Source organism: Palaemon carinicauda, chromosome 44 (genome assembly GCF_036898095.1).
Source record: "Palaemon carinicauda isolate YSFRI2023 chromosome 44, ASM3689809v2, whole genome shotgun sequence".
NCBI lineage: Eukaryota > Metazoa > Arthropoda > Malacostraca > Decapoda > Palaemonidae > Palaemon > Palaemon carinicauda.
In genome coordinates this window covers 24,712,113-24,739,315 of record NC_090768.1, presented here as the reverse complement: position 1 = coordinate 24,739,315, position 27,203 = coordinate 24,712,113, and the positions used below count along the sequence as shown (strand labels likewise).

The window sequence follows — 27,203 nt, the reverse complement described above, 5'->3', positions numbered from 1 at the left end:
AAATTATGTCACTAATCGGCCAAGCTTCTCTTCCGCGTCTGCAACCAATACAGTATCATCCGCAAACAACAACTGATTTACCTCCCATTCATGGTCATTCTCGTCTACCAGTTTCAATCCTCGTCCAAGCACCTGAGCATTCACCTCTCACACCACTCCATCAACATACAAGTTAAACAACCATGGCAACATCACACATCCCTGCCTCGGCCCCACTCTCATCGGAAACCAATCACTCACTTAATTTCCTATCCTAACACATGCTTTACTACCTTTGTAGAAACTTTTCACGGCTTGCAACAACCTTCCACCAACTCCATGTAACCTCATCACATTCCACATTGCTTCCCTATCAACTCATACGCTTTCTCCAGATCCATAAAAGCAATATACACCTCCTTACCTTTTGCTAAATATTTCTCGCATATCTGCCTAACTGAAAAAATCTGATTCATACAACCCTTACCTCTTCTAAAACCACCCTGTACTTCTAAGATTGTATTCTCTGTTTTATCCTTAATCCTGTTAATCAGTACTCTACTATACACTTTAACAACTATGCTCAGTAAACTAATACCCCTTGAATTACAACACTCATGATAGATACAGGAGTTAAAAGAATAAGTAACAAGAACAAATTTATTTAAAGTAAACATTCCTACTTTTCCTCAAGAATAAGATATTCTGTATTCCCATAGTCCATATATTATTCAATGCTGTCATCTGTCTTCACAGTATGCAACAGAATTTCTCTGGATTTAATAGCCGGAGTCTGCAGTCTGTAGACATGAAAAAGGTATTAGTAACTCTTAGAATAGGTGATGTTTCACCATACATAAATTGTAAATGTTTATTGAGTGAACATTTTGGGGGTAATTTTACACATTTCATGTTGGTTTCAAGATTTTAATTATTCACTTTCCTGTGTCACTAATGTTTTTTTTTTTTTTTTTATGATTTTCATTATTCCTTTCCTGAGATGGATGATAGTTATTAATAAAGATAATGGAAACAAAATATCTAGTCAAAATTACCTTATTTTGAAATTTCATGGGGTACATGATGCAATTACTTCTAATTTATAACTTGAGTCTGCCATTATAACTCCTAAATATGGTTTGGATTAAAAAGGATATTGTTTTATATTTTATGATCTTCATTTATTACCTTCTATTCATGTTTACTCGGAAGTGCGTCGTTTGAAATAAAAAGGACTGGAAATGTTTCTAAATATGGATGCATTGTTTAAGAATTATAAGTGATTAGAACTTTATTCTAAGACAGAGAACTATGTAAATTACTCTTTATCCAACACACAATACAAACCCTTTCACTTGTTACTATGATTATGTTACTTCGGCAAAGCTGAAACTAGGCATAAACTTTTTAGCAAGGTATAATAGCCCGTCGCTAGTTAGTTGGGGCTGGATAGCGAGTGGTAGACCAGCCTATCTGCTCACTTACACCTGTTATATAACGTCACTTTTGCTTTTGGTCTGTTCTAAAAAAATCCTAGATTACCATACAGGGAGATCTCAGACAAGTTCTTGATTCCAGGCATGCATCCAAATCCTTTTACGTAAAACGCTATTTATTTCAATTCTTATTCTTTTCTCTTTCTCTTTTCAGGGAGTTGTCATCCTCCCAATGGGAGCGGTTCAGTGGCCGATGGAAGTAGTCTAAAGGGATTCTTCTCCTTTGGGGTTGAAGAAGTCCCGACTTGTTACTCTGGCGTCTTGTCCCCTCCCCATTGTTTCTGCGTGTGTGGTCTCCTCCGGAGGACGAATGAGCAAGAGCAATAACTGACTGACCCCCGGACAACCCTTAAGTGTAGATACTATGAATTTCTCCTAGCCAAGCAACGTTGCCCATGATTGGGCGAGTCTCTTCCATTGCCGTTTGCAACAACTCTTGCCACCATTGGGGTTTTCAGGTCTTGCTACTAAGCAACAGCATGTGCTGGTCATTGTGTGCTCATGGAGGACAGCATTGTGGTGATTGTGCTCATGGGGATGTGTCCATGGAGAAGTGTATTGAGTCGATCATGCTCATTCATGGAGATGATAGAGCACTTGTGGAAGTGCATCGACATGATCGAGATAATGTGGGCAATCGTTTGTGTGAAGACGAGTATCGAGGTGATCATGATAGTGAAAGTGATAGTACAGAGTATTTCGAAGATTGTCGTCTCATAGGAACCATTCTATTATATATGGAGATCGTTGAGCGGGTGCCGGTGGAGGATCGTCTCATGGAGAAGTAGTAGAACAAGGGCCACAACAGCCTTCTCTATGCTTATACGAGGGGAAGGTGCTTGTTGCTTGCGAGAGTCGGAAAAACAATTAGAAAACTTGGCAATCTCAGGAGAACTCGTCAAGGCTGCTCGTGATGATCGCTCATCAAGAAGTACATGCACACGGAGAAGGTGTCACTGAGGCATCCTGGGAACGTGCTTGAGCAGGAGAGGGACGAGGGAAAGGCCCTTTATCCTGATCAACAGTGCCTGTGATCCATTGTGACAGATCTTGGGCAAGACTTGGCAGTTTAGGCAGTCGCATGAGCCCTAGAACCTCATGCCTAAGTACATTCTTGTGGAAGGGTTTTAGTACACGCTTTTCCTCCTAGGAAGCCATGCAGAGGAACCAAGAGGAGTCTCGAGAGACTTTTGATCAGTCATCCTGTGCCCAGTTGACTTTATCCTCGGGGTGATAGGCAGTTCCTCAGAAAGGTCAGCAGGTGCAGGAACAGGCGAAGAGGCAGGGGAAGATGAGTGGAGACACTTCTGAAGTTGAGGATTTCTAGTCTGAAGGAGAATCCTCCTCAGTAGAAGGCAAGGGAATAATCCTGTCTCGCTCAAAGAACTTCCTGAGGGAAAGGGAGAAACTCCCTTCCTCTTTTCTTTCCTCCGATGGACTCAGACACAGGGAAAGCACAAAAGGTATTGCACTTAGAGAAGAGGTGAAAGAGCTTAAAAGTTTATAGAGCATCAGCTTGGGCGCTGCCAAGTCAGATGACGACAAATCCTTCTTCAGCTTCATCTTTGCAAACTCCTCAAACAGTACAGGTCATTCCCCACTGTCAGAAGAAGGGGAATCCTGCTAGCAGCCATTCCCCAAGCAGAATCTTCACAATTGAAGAGGATCTATGATGTAGTACAGTACTAATTTTTGAGTTGGTATTGAAATAATAGTATTTTTTATTTTTGACTGGTTATTGTAGATTCATTTTTCAATATTTAACTTAGCCGGTGATTATAATAGCTGCAACTCTGTTGCTCGACAGAAAACTCTAAGGTAAAATTCGCCAGCGATCGCTACACAGGTTGCGGGTGTGCCCAACAGCGCCATCTGTCGTCCAGATACCCAGTACTCAATGTAAACAAAGAACTCAATTTTCTCTCTGTCGTGCTACCGACAAGACGTACTTATTCGCTGTTGCTAAACTGGATTTGTTTTCACAACTAATTGGTGAAGTACACTATTCTAGTTTTGAGCTTTCGCTGTGCAGGCTTTCTCTTCGCAATTCCTTGAACTCATTTTGATTACGGATTCTTTGTTGATGACTTTTTGATAGTTTTTGAATTCCCCTTTGACCAATTCAAAATGGCTGACCCTTCACAAGTCCCAAAATTTAGGAAGTGCAATGCTAGGGACTGTTCAAGGCGTCTTCCGAAGGCCTCTATCGACCCTCACACTGTTTGTTCCAATTGTCGGGATAAAACCTGTCAATTGGAAGATCGATGTGAAGAGTGCGTTGGGCTTTCGGAATTAGATTTTATCGAATTCCAAAAGTATACACGTAGGCTAGAGAGAGATAGAGTTAGGAGAAGTTCCTCTCGTTCTATTGACATTTCCTCTCCTCATGCCCCACAACCTATTCCTTCCCCTGTAGTGGTTGCTCCTAATCCCCCTTCTGGCACTCAGGAACCTTCGATGGCTGATATGATGCGTGCCATCCAAGCTCTGGGTGAGAGAGTTGAGTCCCTGGCTAGTGACCGTAATCAGCTCATGGTGGATGTGAAGGAGCTGAAGTGTAAAAGTGCAGTGGGAAGTGTTAAAAGTGAGTGATAGTGTTGTGGATAGTGTTGCGCTTGAGGGTTCGTCTGTTCGTGCCTGTCGTCCTCCTAGTCCGGGACCTCTTGCAAGCTCCCAAGTCCAGGGGAGAAGCAATGTCGTACGACAAATGGGTTCGAGAGGCTTTAATCAGCGAACAGACGTTCCCTCCGTGGTATCAGGCGTATCTACCCAAGATCGCCCCTGCCTAACAAAGACGAGAGAGCCCATTTATACCTCGTCTTCGGAAGGTGTTTCTTGCAAGAAACCATGGACCAAGGTCTCACGACCGTTAAAGCGCAAGTCGGTCCCTTCCGCGCAAGTCCAACGGCCCAGCTGTAGCCACTGGGTCAGTTCGGACTCGCTGCAGTCATCCGATGACTGCTCACCTCCTAAGAGAGGCAAAGCGGTACCGCTTCAGACAGTTACACCGTCTGTCGCCGCACCTGCTCCTGTAGACCCTAAGTGGTCTTTACTGCAAGACATGCAGTCTCAACTAACGTCGCTTATGCAGGACTTTCGTGCGGAGAAGGTTGCTGCCGCACCACCTAGTGCAGCTCCTTGCCTACAACCACGCTCGGTTGTGCGTCCTGGGGACGCTGAGGTAACCTTCTCACGCACTCCAGTTGAGAGAGTTCCGCCACCCATGCGTTCCAGTGTGATCTGCCAGCCGCATGTTGACGTTCAGCGACGCACGGAGGTATCCGTTGACGTTCGTGAGGTTCAACAACCGACAGAGTTGTTTTGTTTTGACGCGGTGCGTCAACCTCCGCAACCCAGTGTGGTTGCCACTGCTCACCCACATCAGTCTAGACAGTCTGGAGTAGACGCTGTGCGTCCCCGCGCTGCTATGGTTGTTGCCAGCTCACAGACTGGGCAACAGTTCCATGACGTTGCGTCCGGCTCAGTCACGCATGCACCCGTGCGACCGGACTCAGCTAACCAGCCGTTACCCACTCCGTTGCCGCTTCCTCATCAATACTCGGATGAGGAACTTTCTGATGATGATGGTGCTGCACACGTAGATGAACCGCATTCAGAACTGGACGAGCCTAAGTCTACGCAACCCTCTTTGGACTTTAGGAAAGTTTTGGCCCTGTTCAAAGAGATGTTTCCGGACCAGTTTGTGTCTGTGGCTCCGCGTTCTCCTCCGTCAGAGTTTGTGTTAGGCATGCCGTCAACCACTCCTGCCTTTACTAGACTCGTCCTCGCACGCTCGTCCAAGAGAGCTTTGCGGGTGATAGGAGAATGGCTGCAGTCCAAAAAGAGTTTAGGGAAGACAGCCTTTACGTTTCCCCCTGCTAGACTCTCTTCTAGATCGAGCGTCTGGTATGCCACGGGAGAAGTTCTCGGCTTGGGAGTTCCTGCCTCTGCCCAGGGCGACTTCTCAAGTCTTGTAGACTCTCCCCGCCGCTTAGCCATGAGACGCTCAAAGATATGTTGGTCATCTTCGGACCTGGACCACCTTTTGAAAGGTATTTTTAGAGCCTTCGAGGTTTTTAACTTTTTAGACTGGTGTCTAGGAGCTCTAAGCAGAAAGATCTCTCCGACAGAGAAGGAGACTTCCTTGCTCATTATGTCCTGCATGGACAAGGCCGTACGTGATGGGTCTAATGAGCTTGCTGCATCTTTTTTGTCAGGAGTCCTTAAGAAGCGTGAGAACCTATGCTCATTCCTTTCAGCTGGAGTTACACCATGCCAGAGATCCGAACTTCTGTTTGCTCCTCTTTCCAAGTGCCTTTTTCCAGAGGACCTGATTAAGGAGATTGCCGCTTCTTTGATACAGAAGGATACTTACGATCTTGTTGCGTCCTCTGCTCGCAAAGCCACCCCTTTGCCTACCTTGTCAGCTAGACCAAGGATGGACACTCCAGCGTCCCGTTTTATTCCGCCCTTTCGTGGCAGAGCCTCCAGCAGAGGAGGTGCTCGTGCCGAAGGGAGACGTGGAAAGAAGAAAGGAACCAAGTCCTTTAAGGGCAGAGTCTGACTGCCAGCTTCTTCAGACAGCAGTGGGAGCCAGACTCAAGAACTTCTGGCAGACCTGGGAAAAGAGAGGCGCAGATGCACAATCTGTGAAGTTGCTCAGAGAGGGGTACAAGATCCCGTTTGTACGAAAACCCCCTCTAGCAACGTCTCCCATCGATCTCTCTCCCAGGTACAGAGAGGAAGACAAGAGAAGAGCATTGAAACAGGAAGTGTCTCTCTTACTAGAGAAGGGAGCGGTAGTCAAAGTCCTGGACCATCAAACCCCGGGATTCTACAACCGTCTCTTCTTGGTGTCAAAGAAGACAGGAGGGTGGAGGCCGGTGCTAGACGTCAGTGCGCTGAATGTCTTTGTCACAAAGCAGACGTTCTCCATGGAGACCACAAAGTCGGTTCTAGCAGCGGTCAGAAGGGAAGACTGGATGGTCTCTTTAGACCTAAGGGACGCCTACTTCCACGTCCCCATCCACCCGGACTCCCAACCTTTTCTGAGATTCGTCTTCGAAAAGGTTGTCTACCAGTTTCAAGCCCTGTGCTTTGGCCTAAGCACAGCTCCTCTTGTGTTTACGAGGCTGATGAGGAATGTAGCCAAATTCCTTCATTTAGCGGACATCCGAGCCTCCCTCTATTTGGACGACTGGCTTCTCAGAGCTTCTTCCAGTCGTCGCTGTCTGAAGGATCTAAAGTGGACTCTAGATCTGACCAAGGAATTGGGTCTCCTTGTCAATATGGAAAAGTCACAAGTGGTCCCATCCCAAACTATTGTGTATTTAGGGATTTAGATTCACAGTCTAGCTTTTCGGGCTTTTCCGTCAGCCCCCAGAACAAGCCAAGCCCAGTTATGCATCCAGAACATGCTGAAGAAGGAACGATGTTCAGTCAGGAAGTGGATGAGTCTGATAGGGACGCTATCATCCCTGGAACAGTTCGTGTCATTAGGAAGACTACACCTCCGTCCTCTTCAATATCACCTAGCATTTCACTGGAAAAAGGACAAGACGCTAGAAGCGGTCTCGATCCCCATTTCCGAGAAGATGAAGTCTTGCCTGACATGGTGGAAGGACAGTATCAGCCTCAGAGAGGGTCTGCCCCTGGCTGTTCAGACTCCCAACCACGTTCTCTTCTCGGACGCATCGGACGTAGGCTGGGGTGCGACATTAGACGGTCGGGAATGCTCGGGAATATGGAACTCGAGTCAAAGGAGAATGCATATCAACTGCAAGGAGCTACTGGCAGTACATCTGGCCTTGAAAAGCTTCAGGTCTCTCCTTCAAGGCAAAGTGGTGGAGGTGAACTCGGACAACACCACTGCCTTGGCGTACATCTCCAAGCAAGGAGGGACCCACTCACTGACGTTGTACGAGATCGCAAGGGACCTCCTCACCTGGTCAAAAGGTCTAAACATATCACTAGTAACGAGGTTCATCCAAGGCAACTTGAATGTCATGGCAGATTGTCTCAGTCGGAAGGGACAAATAATTCCAACAGAATGGACCCTCCACAAGGATGTATGCAAGAGACTTTGGGCCACCTGGGGCCAGCCAACCATAGATCTCTTCGCAACCTCGATGACCAAGAGGCTCCCAATATATTGCTCACCAATCCCGGACCCAGCAGCAGTTCATATAGATGCCTTTCTCCTAGATTGGTCACATCTAGATCTATATGCATTCCCTCCGTTCAAGATTGTCAACAAGGTACTGCAGAAGTTCGCCTCACGAAGGGACAAGGTTGACGCTAGTTGCTCCCCTCTGGCCCGCGAGAGAATGGTTCACCGAGGTACTTCGATGGCTAGTAGACGTTCCCAGAACACTTCCCTTAAGGGTGGACCTTCTACGTCATCCACACGTAAAGAAGGTACACCAAGGCCTCCACGCTCTTCGTCTGACTGCCTTCAGACTATCGAAAGACTCTCGGGAGCTAGAGGCTTTTCGAAGGAGGCAGCCAGAGCGATTGCTAGAGCAAGGAGAACATCCACCCTTAGAGTCTACCAATCGAAGTGGGAAATCTTCCGAAACTGGTGCAAGTCAGTATCCGTATCCTCGACCAGTACCTCTGTAACTCAAATAGCTGACTTCCTCTTATATCTGAGGAAAGAACGATCTCTTTCAGCTCCCACTATCAAGGGTTACAGAAGCCTGTTGGCATCAGTCTTCCGTCACAGAGGCTTAGATCTTTCCAACAATAAAGATCTACAGGACCTCCTTAAGTCTTTTGAGACCACGAAGGAGCGTCGTTTGGTTACACCTGGTTGGAATTTAGACGTGGTACTAAGATTCCTCATGTCAGACAGGTTCGAGCCGCTACAATCAGCCTCCCTGAAAGATCTCACCTTAAAGACTCTTTTCCTGGTATGCTTAGTTACAGCTAAAAGAGTCAGTGAGATTCATGCCTTCAGCAAGAACATCGGTTTCTCATATGAAACGGCTACATGTTCTCTACAACTTGGTTTTCTAGCCAAAAACGAGCTGCCTTCTCGACCTTGGCCAAAATCGTTCGATATTCCAAGCTTATCGAATATGGTTGGAAATGAACTAGAAAGAGTCTTATGCCCTGTAAGAGCTCTTAAGTTCTATTTAAAACGAACTAAACCTTTACGAGGCCCGTCTGAAGCTTTATGGTGTTCAGTTAAGAAACCATCTTTGCCTATGTCAAAGAATGCTTTATCCTATTTTATCAGACTGTTAATACGAGAAGCTCATTCCCATCTGAGTGATGAAGACCAAGCTTTGCTGAGGGTAAGGACACACGAAGTTAGAGCTGTCGCAACTTCCGTGGCCTTTAAACAAAATAGATCTCTGCGAAGTATAATGGACGCAACCTATTGGAGAAGCAAGTCAGTGTTCGCGTCTTTTTATCTTAAGGATGTCCAGTCTCTTTACGAGGACTGCTACACTCTGGGACCATTCGTAGCAGCGAGTGCAGTAGTGGGTGAGGGCTCAACCACTACAATTCCCTAATTCCATAACCTTTTTAATCTTTCTCTTGAAATGTTTTTATTGTTGTTTTTGGGTTGTCCGGAAGGCTAAGAAGCCTTTCGCATCCTGGTTGATTTGGCGGGTGGTCAAAGTCATTTCTTGAGAAGCGCCTAGATTAGGGGTTTTGATGAGGTCCTGTTGTATGGGTTGCAACCCTTGATACTTCAGATCCTAGGGGTCGATCAGCATCCTGAGAGGATCGCGAGGCTCCGTAAGGAAGACGTACTTAAAAAGGCAGAGTAATTGTTCAAGTCGACTTCCTTACCTGGTACCTATTTATTTTGTTTTTGTTATTTTGATAACTTCTAAAATGAAATAAAAAATTCTTAGCTCATAATAATGTAAACATATAGTGCTGGTCTCTACCCACCCCCCTGGGTGTGAATCAGCTATTATAATCACCGGCTAAGTTAAATATTGAAAAATGTTATTTTGATAATAAAATAAATTTTTGAATATACTTACCCGGTGATTATAAATTAAAGGACCCTCCCTTCCTCCCCAATAGAGACGCAGTGGAACGAGGAGAAAATTGAGTTCTTTGTTTACATTGAGTACTGGGTATCTGGACGACAGATGGCGCTGTTGGGCACACCCGCAACCTGTGTAGCGATCGCTGGCGAATTTTACCTTAGAGTTTTCTGTCGAGCAACAGAGTTGCAGCTATTATAATCACCGGGTAAGTATATTCAAAAATTTATTTTATTATCAAAATAACATATTTGTGTAAATCTTCATCATGTAAATTGTTTCATAAAATCCCTTTATTTCAGTTTTGTGCAATGCCCTACACTTAGTAGGGAACTTTATGTTAATGGTTAGCAAATTGTAATTGTTTTTGGTGCTTTGATCACATGCTGTGCATGTGATGTGATTGCAGATAGTTGCTGTGTGGAAGTGGTGTCGAGGTTGCACAATTCACATGGTAGTCTTATGGGAGTTCAGTGGATCTCATGAAACCAGTGAGGTGACTAGTCTGTGTTTGCCCTGTGAAGGGTGTGTTGATGGAGTTGTCGGCGAGATCATGGTCCATCGTTTGGGTGTAGCTCGTTCTTTTCTGCATGTTGTTGAAGCCTGTTTGGGGTTGCTTTAGCATGACCAAATTCAGGACTAATGTAGTGGCTGAACCTGGAATGTTTGTGTAATTTTATCCTGTGACTCTATTCCACCTGTGTTTTGGCCTAATCTGATTGCTTGCATTTTTGCTGATTGGTGTGCAGCTGGAATGTTCTTGCAGCATCTTGTGTAGTTGTATCTTGGGTCTCCATTGTAGATGTTTATTCTCAACCATGTTAACTTTACATATTTTTATTCATGAATTTTTTCCTATTGGCTCTCATCTTCGTTATGGTTATTTGTGCATAGTTTACTGGGGATAGGACAGTATTTCGTTTTCATTAGGTGCTTTACAAAATAAATATTTTTTTATAATTTTTTTTTGTAGTTTTCCTTTTAATAACCTGACCTAGATTTCTCAATACTGTATATTATGTTATTTAATACTTGTAAAGGAAATAATCTTACTATGAAGTACTGTACTGTGGCTTGTTGGGTTCCCTTGCCCAGAACCAAAATGAAAAGATGGTTCCCAGAAATTTGAAGCATTGCTATTGGGGGCAACATTTACTTAAATGTGGGTTAGCAGGATTGGGGTCATAACCTGATAGTGAGTCTGTAAGATTATAATGTAAGTACCTAGGTAGGGAGGGAACTATTCCTTACTCAAGCATTGCATGCTGATGCATCATGCATGGCGAGTCAGTCTGTATCTAGCTCTTGTACGAGATGCACCTTCTCTCATTACACTACTCACTGAACACACTGCGTCTCATTGCTATCCTACAGTCCTAAACATCCTATATGGCGCAGTGAATTACTTATGCTCTTAAACGGCCAACATGCCACTCCCACGAAGACCTACATTTTCTGCTCGGAGATCTGATGGCCTGAGGAATCCCAACCAACCGGCCTTTCGTGACATCGCACGTGCACAGTTATGGCTGGCGCAATAGCAACGTGCAATAGAGGCCCTCCAGACTGTCCTTGCTAACGTTGCCCCATCTTGGAACACGTGGTTCCCTGGTTAGGGTTCCAACATCTGCAGCCCTTGAAAAATGTGAAATGGAGATGTCAACAGCCACATTCCAATCATGGTGAAGATAAATGAAGTTTTGGATCCAACTTTGCAAGGTGCCAGCCAATGAGGCCATGCAACATGAGAGACTGTACTGCACACCGGCGCTATAGCGTGCCCTTGACACCAGGTACAGCGCAGAAGATTAGAATGCCCTTTCAATGGAGGAAACATTGGACACCATTTCCAAACTCGGTATCCATGCAATGAACCAAGCAATGCAGTGGTTAGAGTTTTTAGATGTGGTACAGGACCACAATGAGAGTGTCAGAGATTTCTTTGTGCGTTGCTATCAAAAGGTCACAGATTGTGGGTTTTAGTGTCCTAATTGCAATTTTACCCTTTCAGAATATATGTTAAGGAAGCTCAAAGTGGGTCTGAGGGATGAAATGTTAAAAAGACAAATATTCCAATCAAGTAGGTCTTTCATGAGTGTCAATAACTTTCATGCAATGTGGAAGGCAGAAAAGATGGCAACATGATATGGAAGTTGATTTTGAAGTGGCATTAGCACAACCCCCAAGACGGCTACTGAGCATGTGGGGAGAAGCCAACTGTCACCGAACCCCATTACTGCTAAAGCTATGGGCATAAACTGAAAAGGGAGTCACACCCCAGAGAAAAACGCTTGTCCGGCGAGGTCTCTTGCTTGGCATAACTCCCAGAAGACTGGCCATATCAAGAAATATTGCAGATGCAGAAAGATGCTACCAGTCTCTGCCACAGCCTCGGTAGTGACAGGAATAATTGTTGCTGCGACTCAGTACCTCTCACAACCCGCTGATATGGTCAAAGTTGTGGAGGGGAAGGGCCCCAGGTTCATGAATGTAAGTGCCGTCGCCAATATAGGGGCACAATTGTGCGCCGCGGACACGGAGATGTTATCATTCTTCAACAAAAGGCCTACGCTATTGCAATGTCAGGCTGACTTATGAAATGTCGCCAACTTAAAGTTGGAGTGTCTTGGAACAGCGGCCTTCTTAATCCCCTTCAGAAACCAAAACCGTACCAGTGTGCAAGAGGTGTATTTCGTCAAATCCGTAAGGTTGTTGTACCTCAATTTCAGCGTGCAAGGACTTTGAACTAGTCCAAAATGACTTTCCGCAGCATTTGCTGAGACTTATATCAGCGAGTGTCTACCGGCACGACACCACCCTCCAGACCTTCATCAGTTCAGCTACCACCCATCGTAGAAAACGATCCTCGCTTGGAGCAGTGGTTACTCAAGCACTTCTCATTGATGACCTTCAACACGACTAGGGAGTCATTACCAGTGGTGGTGGAAGCGCCCCAACACATCCATCTGATGCCAAATGCCGTGCCATATGCATGCCATACTCCCACAGCAGTTCCCAAGCATTAGGAAATTGAGGTGAAGGCCCAAATTGAAGGGGACATACAGAAGGCCATCATCCAAGAAGTTCCCCCATGAGAGTCGACAGAGTGGTGTGAATGAATGGTCAGGGTGGCAAAGAAGTCAGGCCACCCACAACACAAAGTGGACTATCAATGCCTAAATGCCTCCTGTAGGAGGGAGATCCACCACACCTCAGCACCATTTTATATGGTATCTGTCATCCTCCAGTGCTCTTACAAGACGGTAGCCAGTGCATATTGGGGATTTCACCAGGTGGAACCCGACAAAGTATGTTGCTGCCTAACGACGTTCATCACGCCCTTGGGCTGCTTCCAGTACCATAGGACCCCTATGGGCCACTGTTCAGCATCAGATGCTACACAAGACAGTTTGAAGATGGCATCAAGGACATACCGCGTAAGTACAAGTGCATAGACGACACCCTCCTGTATGACAGTGGGGTTGAAGAACCCTTCTGGCACACTAACTTTCTGGTAGCATGTGCAGCAAAGGGCATCACGCTCAACCCAGAAAAATTCAAATTTTGCAGAAGGGAAGCAGAGTTTATTAGATTTTATCTAGATTGGGAAGGCTACAGACTGACTAAGGATAGACTCGGCGCCATTCGGAAGTATCACAATCCGCCCATGCCCACCATCACGGAAATCAGATCATGGTTCGGTTTCGTCAACCAATTGACCCCGTTCAGGAACCTACTGAAGAGGAAACAGACGGGCAAACATGTATTTTGGGACACGCATCTGTTGGAAAAATTCAAGAGGGCTCAGGACACCATCTGCAAGCAGGCCTGAGATGCCCTCGCATACTACAAGTTCTGCCCCACAGTTACCCTTACAGATTGGAGCAGAGAAGGCATAGGCTTTATCATCCTCCAGCAGTACTGCAGCTGCATAGCCACTGCTATAAAAACAGTTGGAGTATTGCCCTCTGCGGAAGTAGACACCTATCCCCTGCCAAGACCAGTTACACAGCAGATGAGGGGGAGGCCCTGGCTGTTGTGTGGTGCCTAAGGAAGGCTAGATTGCTACTCCTGGGATCCCCTAACCTTACGTTTATCACTGTTCCTGGGAGATAGAGCCCTGGCAGACATTAACCCAAGATTGTTCAGGCTGAAGGAGAAGACCCAGTATAAATTCACTATTAGGTATCTACCAGGTAAGAAAAATTGTGTGTCTGACTTTCTATCTCGTTTCCTTGCTTTGCGAACCTCCCCTGACGAATGGAATGTCGAGTTGGAGGATGACATGGCAGCGGCCATCACTGTAGCAGCCATCGAGACACTACACAAAGAAGAGCTCACAATGGACTAGATAAGTCAGTTCAGTGGCAGCCAAGGACTCTGTATACCAGTTACTGATGGCGAAAGTATCTGCAGGTGATTAGCACCTGCAGAAGTCGCTGGAAGTAGGCTGCCTTAAGCTTTTTTACGGTATGAGAGATTGCCTATCAACTTTGGAAAACCTAGTGCTTTACACATACAAAGACAGGGACGTACAGCTGGTAATTTCAGAGGAACTTCGTTGACAGGTCGCAGGATATCTTCATGCAGGTCACCAAGGAATTGACTCCATGCTCAGGAGGGCCCGACAGTTTGTCTACTGACCTGCATTGGAGGGTGACCTTCAGCACCACAGGAATTCATGCATTGTTTGCAACACGCACACATCTCCATTACCAGGGGAGCCAATAGCCATCACACCACCCCAAGACTACCCCTTTCAATATATGGTTGTTGATATGTTCCAGTTAGATGGGCGGGTGTACCTGGTATATGCTGATAGGCTCACAGGATGGCTGGAAATAACCCATTTTCCCAATGGTACCAATTCGCAGAGAGTAATATCCATGCTAAGAGGCTACTTCACGAGGTTGGGGGCCCCTGGAAGAAGTGTCCACGGACAGGGCCACAAACCTAGTGAGCGAAGAAATGTTGGCTTTCTTCAGGAGATGGAAAGTCAAGGTGTGCCTCTTATCGGCACATTACCCACAGTCGAACGGGAAAGCGGAATCAGCGTTAAAAACTGCCAAAAGGATAATCGGGGCAAACTCAGGGGATGGGCCAGCCTAGACTGCGATAAGGCCTCTCTTGCGATACTGCAATATTTGAACATGCCCATTTGCGAGATTAACAAGTCTCCTGCACAGCTGGAAACTGGGAGGCAATTACGAGATGGCATTCCTATGGCGATGCAACATTACGTGGTTGACAGGTATTGGAAGCAGACACTGCTTAAGGGCAAAATTCAAATGGCCACCAATAGGGAGAAAATCAGTGCTACTTTAGTTACACCACCAGGACATTCAAACCCTTCGGAGTAGGGGCCTGCGTGAGTGCTAAACCAGATAACGAATGAATGGAACCGCATGGGGTTGGTGGTGGACTCCCTGCCCCACCGCAGTACCGAATCAAGTTGGATGGCAGTGGACATCTGTCGATAAGAAACAGGAGACATATCGCACCTACTAATTGCCTTGTCCTCTCTTACACGCCATCAACCACCACCTCAACTTCATTGGAGGTGCTAGTGTTTCAACATACTTGTATAAGGGAGACTCACAGGTTCAGGCTCTATTGAACTTGTCACAACACCTTCAATGCTGAAAATGGTTTGGCAACTGATGAGACTTCATTATCTAGAAACAATTCTAATACTGTACTGTACTGGAGACAATAGTACATGTTTGTTAATTTCCACCCAGCTGCTATTTTTCTTTTGGCCATTCAACTTTAACCCTACATACTGTGCACACTATTAACCAGCTCTATCAATTGCAATGTTCTACATCTACTGTTAGCTAACAAAGAATCAGGTTCTGATTTAGATATCCACTATTCTTAGCGATAGCGATAACATAATAAAGAGGTTATTTTACTATTCAAGGTAGCTTTCAGTGTTTTTTAATTGTTTGTATGATCAGTTTCACCAAGGCGTGTGAAGCCGTCCGCTCCCAAATTTATGACATTATGGAAGGCTTTAAATTTTTTGTATCTTACCACCTCTTCATGTTTTATGAATTTCCACCACACTTCCAAATTACTTTTTAGCTCATGTAAGTTTTGACCTCGTGGTAATTTTTTTGCCTAACCTTTTTGGCTAACATAACCTAGTTTTTTTTCGGTTACCACTGTGTGACGCCTTTCAGCTCTGACTTTTGTGTCAACTTAGGAGTGTTTACAACAGAGTACAGTAATTAGCATTCATTTTATATGGTTTATTAGACTCGCTTGAATTTCTGACTCCTTTTAGGTGAAGTTCAGGCTAGTGTAGTCTGTCTTTTGCAGATATTAGCGTAATGTATGAATGTTTTACTCCATTGATAAGTCACAACTGGCTATTTCATAAGTAGCATTTTTATTGTTAGCTTGGGCATTATAGTGTACTTGAATTGTCAAAATTCTCAGAGATTCTTTGTTTAAATAAATGTAAAATTTTGTAGTAGGGTTAGGCAGGGGTGTGGAATTAATTTTGTTTCTAAAGCGTTTTTAATCACATAATTTGGTATCTTGTGACTATTATTAATTGGAGATAATGAAAAAATTTAATAACCCACATATTTTCATTATTATTATTAATTGCTAAGCTGCAACCCTAGTTGGAAAAGCAGGATGCTACAAGCCCAGGGGCCCCAACAGGGAAAATAGCGCAGTGAGGAAAGGGAACAAGGAAAAATAAAATATTCTAAGAACAGTAACTACATTAGAATAAATAATTCTTATATAAACTATAAATACTTTAACAAAACAAGATGAAGAGAAATTAGATAGAATAGTGTGCCCGAGTGTACCCTCAAGCAAAAGAACTCTAACCTAAGACAGTGGAAGACCATGGTACAGAGCCTATGGCACTACCCTAGACTAGAGAACAATGGTTTGATTTTGGAGTGTCCATCTAGAAGAGCTGCTTACCATAGCTAAAGTGTCTCTTCTACCCTTACCAAGAGGAAAGTAGCTACTGAACAATTACAGCAGAAGTTAATCCGTTGGGTGAAAAAGAATTGTTTGGTAATCTCAGTATTGTCAGGTATATGAGGACAGAGGAGAATCTGTAAAGAATAGGCCAGACTATTCGGTGCATGTGTAGGCAAAGGGAAAGAACCGTAACCAGAGAGAAGGATCCAATGTAGTACTGTCTTGCCAGTCAAAGGACCCCATAACACTCTAGCGGTAGTATCTCAACAGGCTGATGGTGCCTTGGCCAACCTACTACCTGCTCATTGCCATATTTTCACTATTACGTAGATTGTTTGTGAATATGAGCATAATTTGAGCGGAGATGACCTCTTCCCTCCCCTATGGTTTGTTTAGTGGAGGGAAGTACGTACTAGTACAAAGCATTCTCCTCATATGACTGGAGGCTACTCGATTTCAGTCTTACAGGATATATGCAATTTCTTTTCATACCCTTTGGCTTTTTTAAGCCTCAGGTTTTGACTAATATGTACTGTAGTTGGGGGAAAAGAGTATGACCTAGTTATAGCTTCCTTTCCTTACCCTTCAATTTGTTGAAGGTACAACTATTTACTTTATTATTATTATTATTATTATTATTATCCAAGCTACAACCCTAGTTGGAAAAGCAAGATACTATAAACCCAAAGGCTCCAATAGGGAAAAATAGCCCAGTGAGGAAAGGAAATAAGGAAATAAATAAATAATGAGAACAAATTAACAATAAATCATTCTAAAAACAGTAACAACATCAAAACAGATGTGTCATATATAAACTATTAACAACGTCAAAACAGATATGTCATAAATAAACTATAAAAAGACTCGTGTCAGCCTGGTCAACATAACATTTACTCCAACTTTGAACTTTTGAAGTTCTACTGATTCAACTACCCGATTAGGAAGATCATTCCACAACTTGGTCACAGCTGGAATAAAACTTCTAGAATACTGTGTAGTATTGAGCCTCATGATGGAGAAGGCCCGGCTATTAGAATTAACTGCCTGCCTAGTATTAGAAACAGGATAGAATTGTTCAGGGAGATCTGAATGTAAAGGATGGTCAGAGTCATGAAAAATCTTATGCAATATGCATAATGAACTAATTGAACGACAGTGCCAAAGATTAATATCTAGATCAGGAATAAGAAATTTAATAGACTGTAAGTTTCTGTCCAACAAATTAAAATGAGAATCAGCAGCTGAACACCAGACAGGAGAACAATACTCAAAACAAGGTAGAATGAAAGAATTAAAACACTTCATCAGAATAGATTGATCACCGAAAATCTTAGAAGACTTTCTCAATAAGCCAATTTTTTTGTGCAATTGAAGAAGACACAGACCTAATGTGTTTCTCGAAAGTAAATTTGCTGTCGAGAATCACGCCTAAAATTTTAAGTCATACAAATTTAAAGAAACATTATCAATACTGAGATCCGGATGTTGAGGAGCCACCGTCCTTGAGCTATTTACAATCATACTTTGAGTTTTTTTTAGGATTCATCTTCATACCCCATAATTTGCACCATGCACTAATTTTAGCTAAATATCTATTAAGGGATTCACCAACCCCAGATCTACATTCAGGGGATGGAACTGATGCAAAGAGAGTAGCATCATCTGCATATGCAACAAGTTTGTTTTCTAGGCCAAACCACATGTCATGTGTATATAGTATGAAAAGTAATGGGCCAAGAACACTACTCTGTGGAACACCGGATATCGCATTCCTATACTCACTATGGTGCCTATCAACAACAACTCTTTGAGATCTAGCACTTAAAAAATCAATAATAATGGCAAGAAACAACCCACCCACTCCCAACTGTTTGAGTTTGAAAACAAGGCCCTCATGATTAACACGGTCAAAGGCAGGCCTAAAATCAAGGCCATTCATACGACCTTCCTGACCAGAATCAAGGGATTTCTGTACAGCATTGGAGATTGTAAGAAGGGCATCACATGCTCCAAGGCCTTTACGAAAACCAAATTGTAAACTAGGGAATAGATGCTTACCTTCAGCAAACCTATTAAGACATTTTGCCCGAAGACGTTAAAAAACGAGATAATATGGGAGTTATGGAAATTGGGCGGTAATCAGTTGGACTCGAGCTACCACAAACATTCACATAGAGGAGTAACATTACCAATTCTCCAACAAGTGCTAAAAGCTCCTCTTCTTGCTAACTTGCGCAAAATAACATAACTTTGGAGCTAAGAAATCTGCTGTCTTTATAAAAAACAAAGGAAAAATACCATTTGGGTCTACACCTCCATAAGCATCAAGGTCCATCAACAGAGCTTTAATTTCACGAGATCGAAAAGCTAAACTAGTTAGTTTAGCCTCAGGAAAACAGGAATGAGGAAGTTCAAGTTTTTCATTACTCTGTTTACTGTCTAAAACATCAGCCAAAAGGGTTGCCGTTTCCTTTGGACAGTGAGTGACTGAGCCATCTGGTTTAAGTAGAGGAGGAACTGTTGCATCTACACCAGAGTGTGCATATTTTAGGGTAGACCACCAATTATGTTCCTGAGTTGTACCGGAAAGGGTTTCTTTTATGGTTAAATTGTACTCCTTTTCAGTTGAGGCATAAACTCTCTGAGCAAAAGCTCGAAGCTGAGTATAGTTATTCCAGGTCAAATCTGATCTGTTACCCTTCCAAAGATGATAGGCCTCCTGCTTCTCCAAATATGCATGTCTACAATCATCATTGAACCACAGTTTGTCCACTCGGTACCTTAGCACACGAGAAGGGATACGCCTATCAATTATGTTGACTAGATTCTCATTCAAAGAGACAACAGGATCAACACTACTATATAATCGTGACCAATTCAAGCACAAAAGATCATGCAAAATCCCATTCCATTCCATTTGGGATTTCATAAAAGTTTTACAAGAGTATAATACATCAGGGACAGGCTGCTCAGTCTTCACTACTAATGAAATCAAGGCATGATCAGATGTCCCGACTGGAGAACCAACCTTACTAGTTATAACGCCAGGGGAGTCGGTGTATACGAGGTCCAAGCAATTACCAGACCTGTGAGTAGCTTCATTTATGATTTGCTCACAGCCTGATTCAGAGGCAAAGTCTAAAGCTCTTAAGCCATGGTGATTGGCAGGAGAGATAGAACTTAACCACTCCCTATGGTGAGCATTAAAATCACCAACAAAGACAAAAGAAGCCTTTCTATCATCATCTTGTATCTTATCCATAATGGTAAGAAGACAATCGAAGATAGAATCATCCAAGTCTGGATTCCGGTAGATCGAACACAAATAAAAGTTATGCCTGCCACAAACTTTTATTACCTGAACCTCATGACATCCACATTGATAGCAGGACTTCACACCGTCATTCCCCTTGACCTAGGGATGGCATCACGTTTCAACTTTATTGGCTTCTTAAAACCAGTTATAAGGAACTCAGATGAGTACCTCATATTAGAAACCAAAGTTTCTGAGCACAAAAGAATATCATACTGTCTGGACGCAACTGTAAGGTCTTGAATATTTGCATGAAGACTACGAATATTGCAATACAGAAGACGACATTGACGAAATCTGGGACGTACTGGTCCCGGATTTCGCTCAATGTCTCCAGACAGCATAAGAGTTAATAGTAATAAAAAAGAGACATCATACTTAGAAACTAGATTAACAAGAATTATAACAAAAACAATATGTACAGAATTATAAATAAAGTGATTGATGAAACCCATAGACTATAGTAAAAAGTCAGAAAAACTGGCCAACATGGAGGAGCCGATACACCATGCAAGGCTAAATACCCTCCAGGATAGCCTCTTCAACTGAAGGTTGGACAGTAAGGATGATTTTGAGAAGAAAAAGAATCATATAAGGAAAAGACAACCTCTTGATAAACCACCAGGCATCCATGGGCCTTCTATTAAGCCTGCCCAACACACCATTTAAGAAAAAACAAGAGGAAGAAATAAATAAGATAGAATAGTGTGCCTGAGTGTACCCTCAAGCAAGTGAGGAAAAAAGAAGTTAGCCTATTAAGGTCGTCTGGTGTTTAATTGAGTTAACCCTATCCAAGAGCTTTTTTCTAAAGATGATTAAGGCTCACATTAGATATGTTATTACTGGTACCTTTTCTTTTCCATCACCTTTTTTAAGCCATGAGTTTCGACGACTACGTAGTTAAGGAGAAGAGTATGACCTAGCTATGGTCTCCTCCTCTTACCTTTCGATTCTTTAAAAGGGCGACTATCTACTTGATAGTTATGAAAAGGGGTTAGTCTTATTGAAATTATTTTTTCTTATACAGTAGTACTGTATTTCGATTTAAGAGTTTAATTTGTTCTGGGAGCGCTCATACCAAAAATGCTCGTATTCTAGGACAATTATTCCCTTGAAAAAAAGGAGATTCTTTTGATTCATTCCACAAGTCCATACTTTAAATATACATATACAGTAATTTTTAAATGTTTTATACCGGTATTTATGGTATTTAACAATTTATGATCTCTAACATCAGATATTAATACAAATGAATAATTCACTATGAAAAATAGAAATAATTCACAAATTTACTTGTACTTTACCTTGGAGAAGAGTTGTGGGTGGCATGAAGGAGTGGGAGGAGGAGGAAGAGGAAGGGTTACTGCTTGGAGCTTGAAGGAGAATCTCCCTCCATGAGCAGTTCTGGTAAAATGAGATTTCTCTCTTTAACAACAATTGCTATCACTAACTGAATCACTTTATTTACGCTCCATGAACACGTGGTAATTTTTTTTCACGTTCATTTTTTACTAGGAACCTATCTAGTGAAGATTACTAGAGCCTTTTCTTTAAAATGGCATGAAAATGAGATAAAACTCATGTGAACAAGGCGTGAGCATTGAGTTGTTGGTGTATGGGCACTGCGTGACTAATTTCGTGCTGGTCTTCTTGTTATTTGTCCAAAAAAATGCCATATTGTAGAAAATTTTTGCTCACAGATCAATAGAGTGCATGTTAGCCAATTTGAATTTGTATGTTCATACTGCATACCAATTTCCTCATGTTCAAAGTTACTTGTAAACAGAGGTACTACTGTATACATATAGACTTGAGCTCTAGTAAGGTCCCTTGGGGGAGAAGGAAAGTAGACTTCTTTCGTTCGGGATGCTTATATATTGCTTTCATTTGTGAATTTTAAGTTACAGGTGAATGAAATCATGGGTAAGTGTAGCCATGTTTGGTGTAATAATCTAGCCAACCCTAAGTGGGGTCACAAGTAGTGTTGCTATCATAGCAATGTGCATCTTAGAGCAGAGCTTGCTACCCTGTACATATTGTAAATTTACCTATCTACTCACAATGGTGGTAATTTTGTCCATAATAAGGATCCATTAGGAGCAGGCTTGTGAGAAATCACCATTTTTCACCTTTTGATATGGGTAAAAGGATTTGTTAAAATTTCACATCCCACCCAGTATTTATCCAGCAAGGATTTTCAGGATCTCGTCTGCATAACAGCATTGGATTTAGAAGCAAGTTGTTTTGGTAGAGGGTCATGGTGGACCAGACTCCCTTCTAACTAGTAGATTCTTTGTTGAAGGACGATCAAAATCCTGAAGAGGAGGCGGATTTACTCCAGGGGTCCTCAGAGGTAACTTTGGTCTTCCAAGAAAAGCAATCTTTGCCCCCCCTCCAAGTTTGGCCAGCTTGCTAAGTCAGTTCTGACCTAAGTTTCTGCTAGGCAGGTTACTGTTCGTCCTGGATTTGATCAGCTTGCGTTGGATGCTATGGTTAATGCTGTGATAGTCAAGGCATTGGTGATCCTGTCCAATGCTCTACCATTCCTGAGAGTTCCTGGACTCAGTCTGCTGCCTCATTGTCCCAGCCTGGGTACCCAGCGATGCTTGAACCTTTGGGATATTGGGTTCATGAGGAAACTCCTGTGGAGGTGTTAACTCCTGTCCAGAGTCTTCTGGGTTCAGTGATGGGGGATGAGTTGGAGGGCACAGTTTCTTCTATGAGGGAAACCCATTAAAATTTGGCGTGGGATGTGCTTTTAGGCTTGGATTGAACACTCAGATTTAAGGGCTTCGGTCATTCATTCCATGATGTGAAATTTTTAGATTATTACATTCCTGCAATCACATTGCAGATTAAGAAACCAACCTTTGGACATACCCCCCGTTATCCCTATTATTATTATTATTATTATTATTATTATTATTATTATTATTTATACTAGCTGAGCTACAGCCCTAGATGAAAAAGTAGAATGCTATAAGGCCAATAAGGAAATAAATAGAATAGTATTCTTGAGCATACCCTAAAACAAGAGAACTGTAACCCAAGACAGGAAGACCATGGTAGAGAGGCTATGGCACTACCCAAGAGTAGAAGACAATGGTTTGATTTTGGAGTGTCTTCCTAGAAGAGCTGCTTACCATAGCTAAAGAGCCTCTTCTACCATCACCACGTGGGAAGTAGCCACTGAACAATTACAGTGCAGTGGTCAACCCTTTGAGTGAAAAAGAATTTTTGGTTATCTTAGTGTTATAAGATATATGAGGAAAGAGGTGAATGTGTTGTAAAGAATATGCCAGACTATTCAGTGTGCGCAGGTTGAGGAAAAAATGAGCATTAACCAGGGGGGCATCCAATTTAGTATATGGGGCCAGTCAAAGGACTAATAACTATTGTGGTAGTATCTAAATGTGTTCTCTTGATGACATGCAAGTCAGCCTTTAACAGTTTTGACAGAGGATGGGGCATTTCTTCTTGATCACATATGGGTTGATGCTTTGACCAGAAACCAGAAGACTTCACCTTGCCCCCTTTTAGGGGTTTCTCCTATGGAGTTTTTGGACGTGCTGTTCTTTAAGGTTTTTGTTGAGTCATTCTCCCGAAGAAATGGGAAACTGGTATGTACCTATCAGTTAAATGATGGTTTTCCTTCTGTTTCAGATTCTTCAAGGCAGCAGAATGTAATGCTTGACAGACTTTATTTAATACATGTTGGCTGCTTGCGTTATGGAGAAGGTTAAAGAAGAGGCATTCATATACAGTACAATGTATGTACTGTGTAGCCCTTTTCATGTAATCATTAGTGGATAGAGTTAAGGTTAACACACATGTAGTCAACACCCCACTTCAAGAGAAATGGATGAGTATTTTAATTCTGTCTAAAAATGAAGAAAACTGTTAATTACAAGGTTTCAGTGTATAATAGGGGTCACCAACAATCCCAAAGGCAATGGCTAAAAGACTATCACCACACACCCCAGTCTGCAAAAGTTTCCCTAATAAGAAATATTAAGTTAGATGACAAACCCCACCTAAATTTTAGCTTCGGAAGGGGACTAGTTTTTAACAGAGATCTGTATGAATTTACAGAGGAGGAGATACTGGCCATGTGTCCACTAAATGTATGGAAAGTTCACCAAGTCCCAGGTACATCAATAATAATCCTTACATTCCAGGATGCTGATGTACCTTTCCATATTATTATTGGAAACAAAATAATTAAAGTATGACCATTCAAGCAGAAGCCACTGCAATGCTTTAATTGTTTTAAATTTGGACACCCATCTAAAGTTTGCCAAAATGAGAAAATGTGTGGTATTTGCTCCAAATCTTACCATGGAGAATGTGCACTTGGAGCCAGGTGCTTAAATTACTACTCGAATCATATATCCACAGACAAGAACTGCGAGCTGTATAAATTGGAAGAAGCTGCCCCCAACAAATCTAATTTAGAACATACAAGTGTGGGACATAACAAGTCTATTATACAACTCAAATACCTATGGTAAAGCATTAAAATTAAACCCACCTAGTACTGCCAATAGCTCTAGAAAAAGAAATATACCATCTGATAAAATGCTGAATGACAAGGTAAGCATATTACCTCCTGAGGTTTTACCATGGCATATTAACACTAGGGCATTGCCCATGTCTGTACACCCTTCGTCCCCCATTACAAAAACTAGTGCAAACCTCTCTCAGGCCATATCCTTGCCTGATTTGATGGAGATTCCACTTAAAACCAACATACCTGATGCTCCTGTAGTGGGAAAGGTGCAAAAACCCAGAATCTCACTATCTATTAATCGTAAAAGAGAGAGACCTCCATCTCTCTCACCCCCCCCCCCTTTAAAAACATTTAGGTTATGACATCAAATAAATTTGATGTTTTGTCTGTTGATTTTTCTAATGGACCGGAAATTGAATAAATCAGAAATTCAAGTTTAGGTCCACCATCCGCCTCAACAAATAGATCAAAAGGACACAAAGAAAAGCAAACATAAAACCCAAAATATCAAGACCATCTCTGAAGAAACCTACAGTGATAATGTTTGATTATAAACTGCTAATGGCAAGACCTCATCCAAGATGTCTTCCAGAAATAATCCATAGTTTTCTCCTTTTTGCAATGGCATTGTCAGGGTTTAAGGGCCAAATATGAAGAACTTAAACGCCTAATTCATGAACATTCTACCATAATTGTATGTCTACAGGAAAGTAAGCTTGATGCTAACACTCCTTGTCCTCGAGAATATGTTAGCTATAGGACACCATTTAATCGACAAGCAGGGAGCCGTGGCGGAAGTCTCATATACGTTTGTCGAGATGTTCCCCAGATATCTCTGTCTATTCGTACACCCCTGCAGGCAGTGGTTGTAAAAATTGATATAGGGAGAAAGTATACAATGTGCTCTCTGTACCTATCTCCAAATTATATTTTGTACGATGATTTAGTATACGTGACTCAACAATTTTCTCAACATTTTCTCTTACAGGGAGATATGAATGGTAGACATCCTTTATGGGGTGATGTTTTAGCAAACACCAGGGGCAATATTATATTATCAATTGTGGAAAACGAGGGTGTCGGGCTCCTTAATACAGGAGAGTCCACACACTTTTATGTCCAGACAAGTATGTTATCATGTATTGACCTATCAATCGCAAGCCCTAATTGCCTTCTCGACTTCGATTGGAGGACATTAGATGATTGGCATACTAGTGATCATGCACCAATCATTATAGAAACCAACAATGGTCCACCTTTAGAGATTGTCATGATGGAATCTTGACAAGGTGGACTGGGATAGATTTTGTGGGCTAAGCGAAATTGAAGGGATTGTAAAACATTTTGAAAATATTGATGATGCCATAGACTTACTGAATGGAACCCTTCATACAGCAGGAGTTAATTCAATTCCCAAAACATACGACGACCAACTCCCTGGTGGTCTCCTGAACTAACTGCCCTGCACAGAGCCACAAGGTCTTTAACTCGATTGCGCAGACGCTGTACTGTGGAGAACTTAATTATATACAAGAAATGAAGAGCACAATTCCGTCGCCCCATGAAAAAAGCTAGGCACGTCATGGGTGTCCTTTTATTCCTCCGTTAGCAGTAGAACACCACCATCTTCTATATGGAGGAAAATAAAAAAGATAGCAGGCAAATTCGCCCCCAACCCACCACCAGTGTCGAGGGTGAATGATCAGTATGTGACAAGAGCAACCTATGTTAGCAATGCCCTGGCTGATCATTTCTCAAATGTATCATGCAAGTGTGAAGCAGCTCCAGGTTACTAAATTTTGCAACATCAAGGGAAAAGTCACACAATTCTATTTTTACTAAAAGAGAATTTGATTCGGCACTTGCTATGTGTAATGATACAGCCCCTGGACCTGATGGAATTCCATGTGCAATGATTAAACATTTACCTGTTTATACCAAGTTATTAATTTTAAGTATTATTAATAGAATATAGTATGATCATAGTTATCCAAGTGTTTGGGAACTAGCCATTATTTTAGCCTTTTTAAAACTCGGAAAGAATAAGTTTTTAGCAGCAAACTATCGATTAGTTGCATTGACATCTTGTTTATGTAATATCATGGAGAAGATGGTCAATGCAAGACTGATGTAGTACCTGGAAAAGAAGGCTATTTTATCACCCATCCAGTGTGGATTTAGAAAAATGCACTCGACTGATGTGTTGATACGACTTGAGTCCTCTTTGTGAAGCCTTTGCTTCCCAACAGCACCATGTAAGTTTTTTTACCTTGAAAAGGCATATGACACTGCATGGAGATGTGGTATTCTTAAAACCATTCATGAATTGGGATTATGAGGAGAGCTACCATTGTTCATTCAATAATTTATTTCGCATAGATTTTTTCAAGTGAGAGGGGAAAAATCTGAGAGGAAATGTCAGGAAGGAGGTGTTTCCCAGGGCAGTGTGCTAAGTGTAACCTTATTTGCACTAGCCATTAATGGGATATCCTCAGTCATTCCTCAAGATATTCTCTCAACACTCTTTGTGGATTATCTCTCCATATCATTTGTTGGAGCTAGAATGTCAATGGTTGAGAGAAAACTACAAATCGCAATTGACAAAATTATTCAATGGGTTGATATGAATGAGTTTAAGTTTTCGACAAACAAAACTACTGTTGTTCATTTTTGTCGTTATCGGGGAGTACATCCAGACCCTGATATGTACATCAGAGGTCAACAGATTCCATGTGCAAGTGAAGCTTGATATTTTATTGTAGGTTGACATGGGTTCCTTACTTAAAATCATTAAAAGCAAAATGTCTTGATGCCTTGAAGCTTTTAAAAGTTTTGTCCCATACACCAGGGGGGGCCAAACCATAAAATTATTTTAAAGTTATACAAGGCCTTAATTTTTTCAAAAATTGGTTATGGGCGTGAGATATATTCCTCAGCTACCCCAA

General features: G+C 42.4%; 1 protein-coding gene across 6 annotated transcripts in view; it reads right to left on the bottom strand.

Annotated features, from left to right (window-relative positions):
* Positions 1 to 682: 682 nt before the first annotated feature.
* Positions 683 to 27,203, bottom strand: part of Ask1 (apoptotic signal-regulating kinase 1) — a 196,408-nt gene continuing 169,887 nt past the window's right edge. For 2 of the 6 annotated variants that reach the window (XM_068366646.1, XM_068366642.1), the window contains exon 29: positions 685 to 779. In XM_068366646.1, coding sequence (XP_068222747.1) covers positions 730 to 779 — 50 coding nt within the window. In that variant the 3' untranslated portion in view covers positions 685 to 729. Of the gene's footprint in view, positions 780 to 27,203 lie in introns of all 6 variants that reach the window. The other 4 variants (XM_068366641.1, XM_068366647.1, XM_068366648.1 and 1 more) reach the window with 3 other exon arrangements.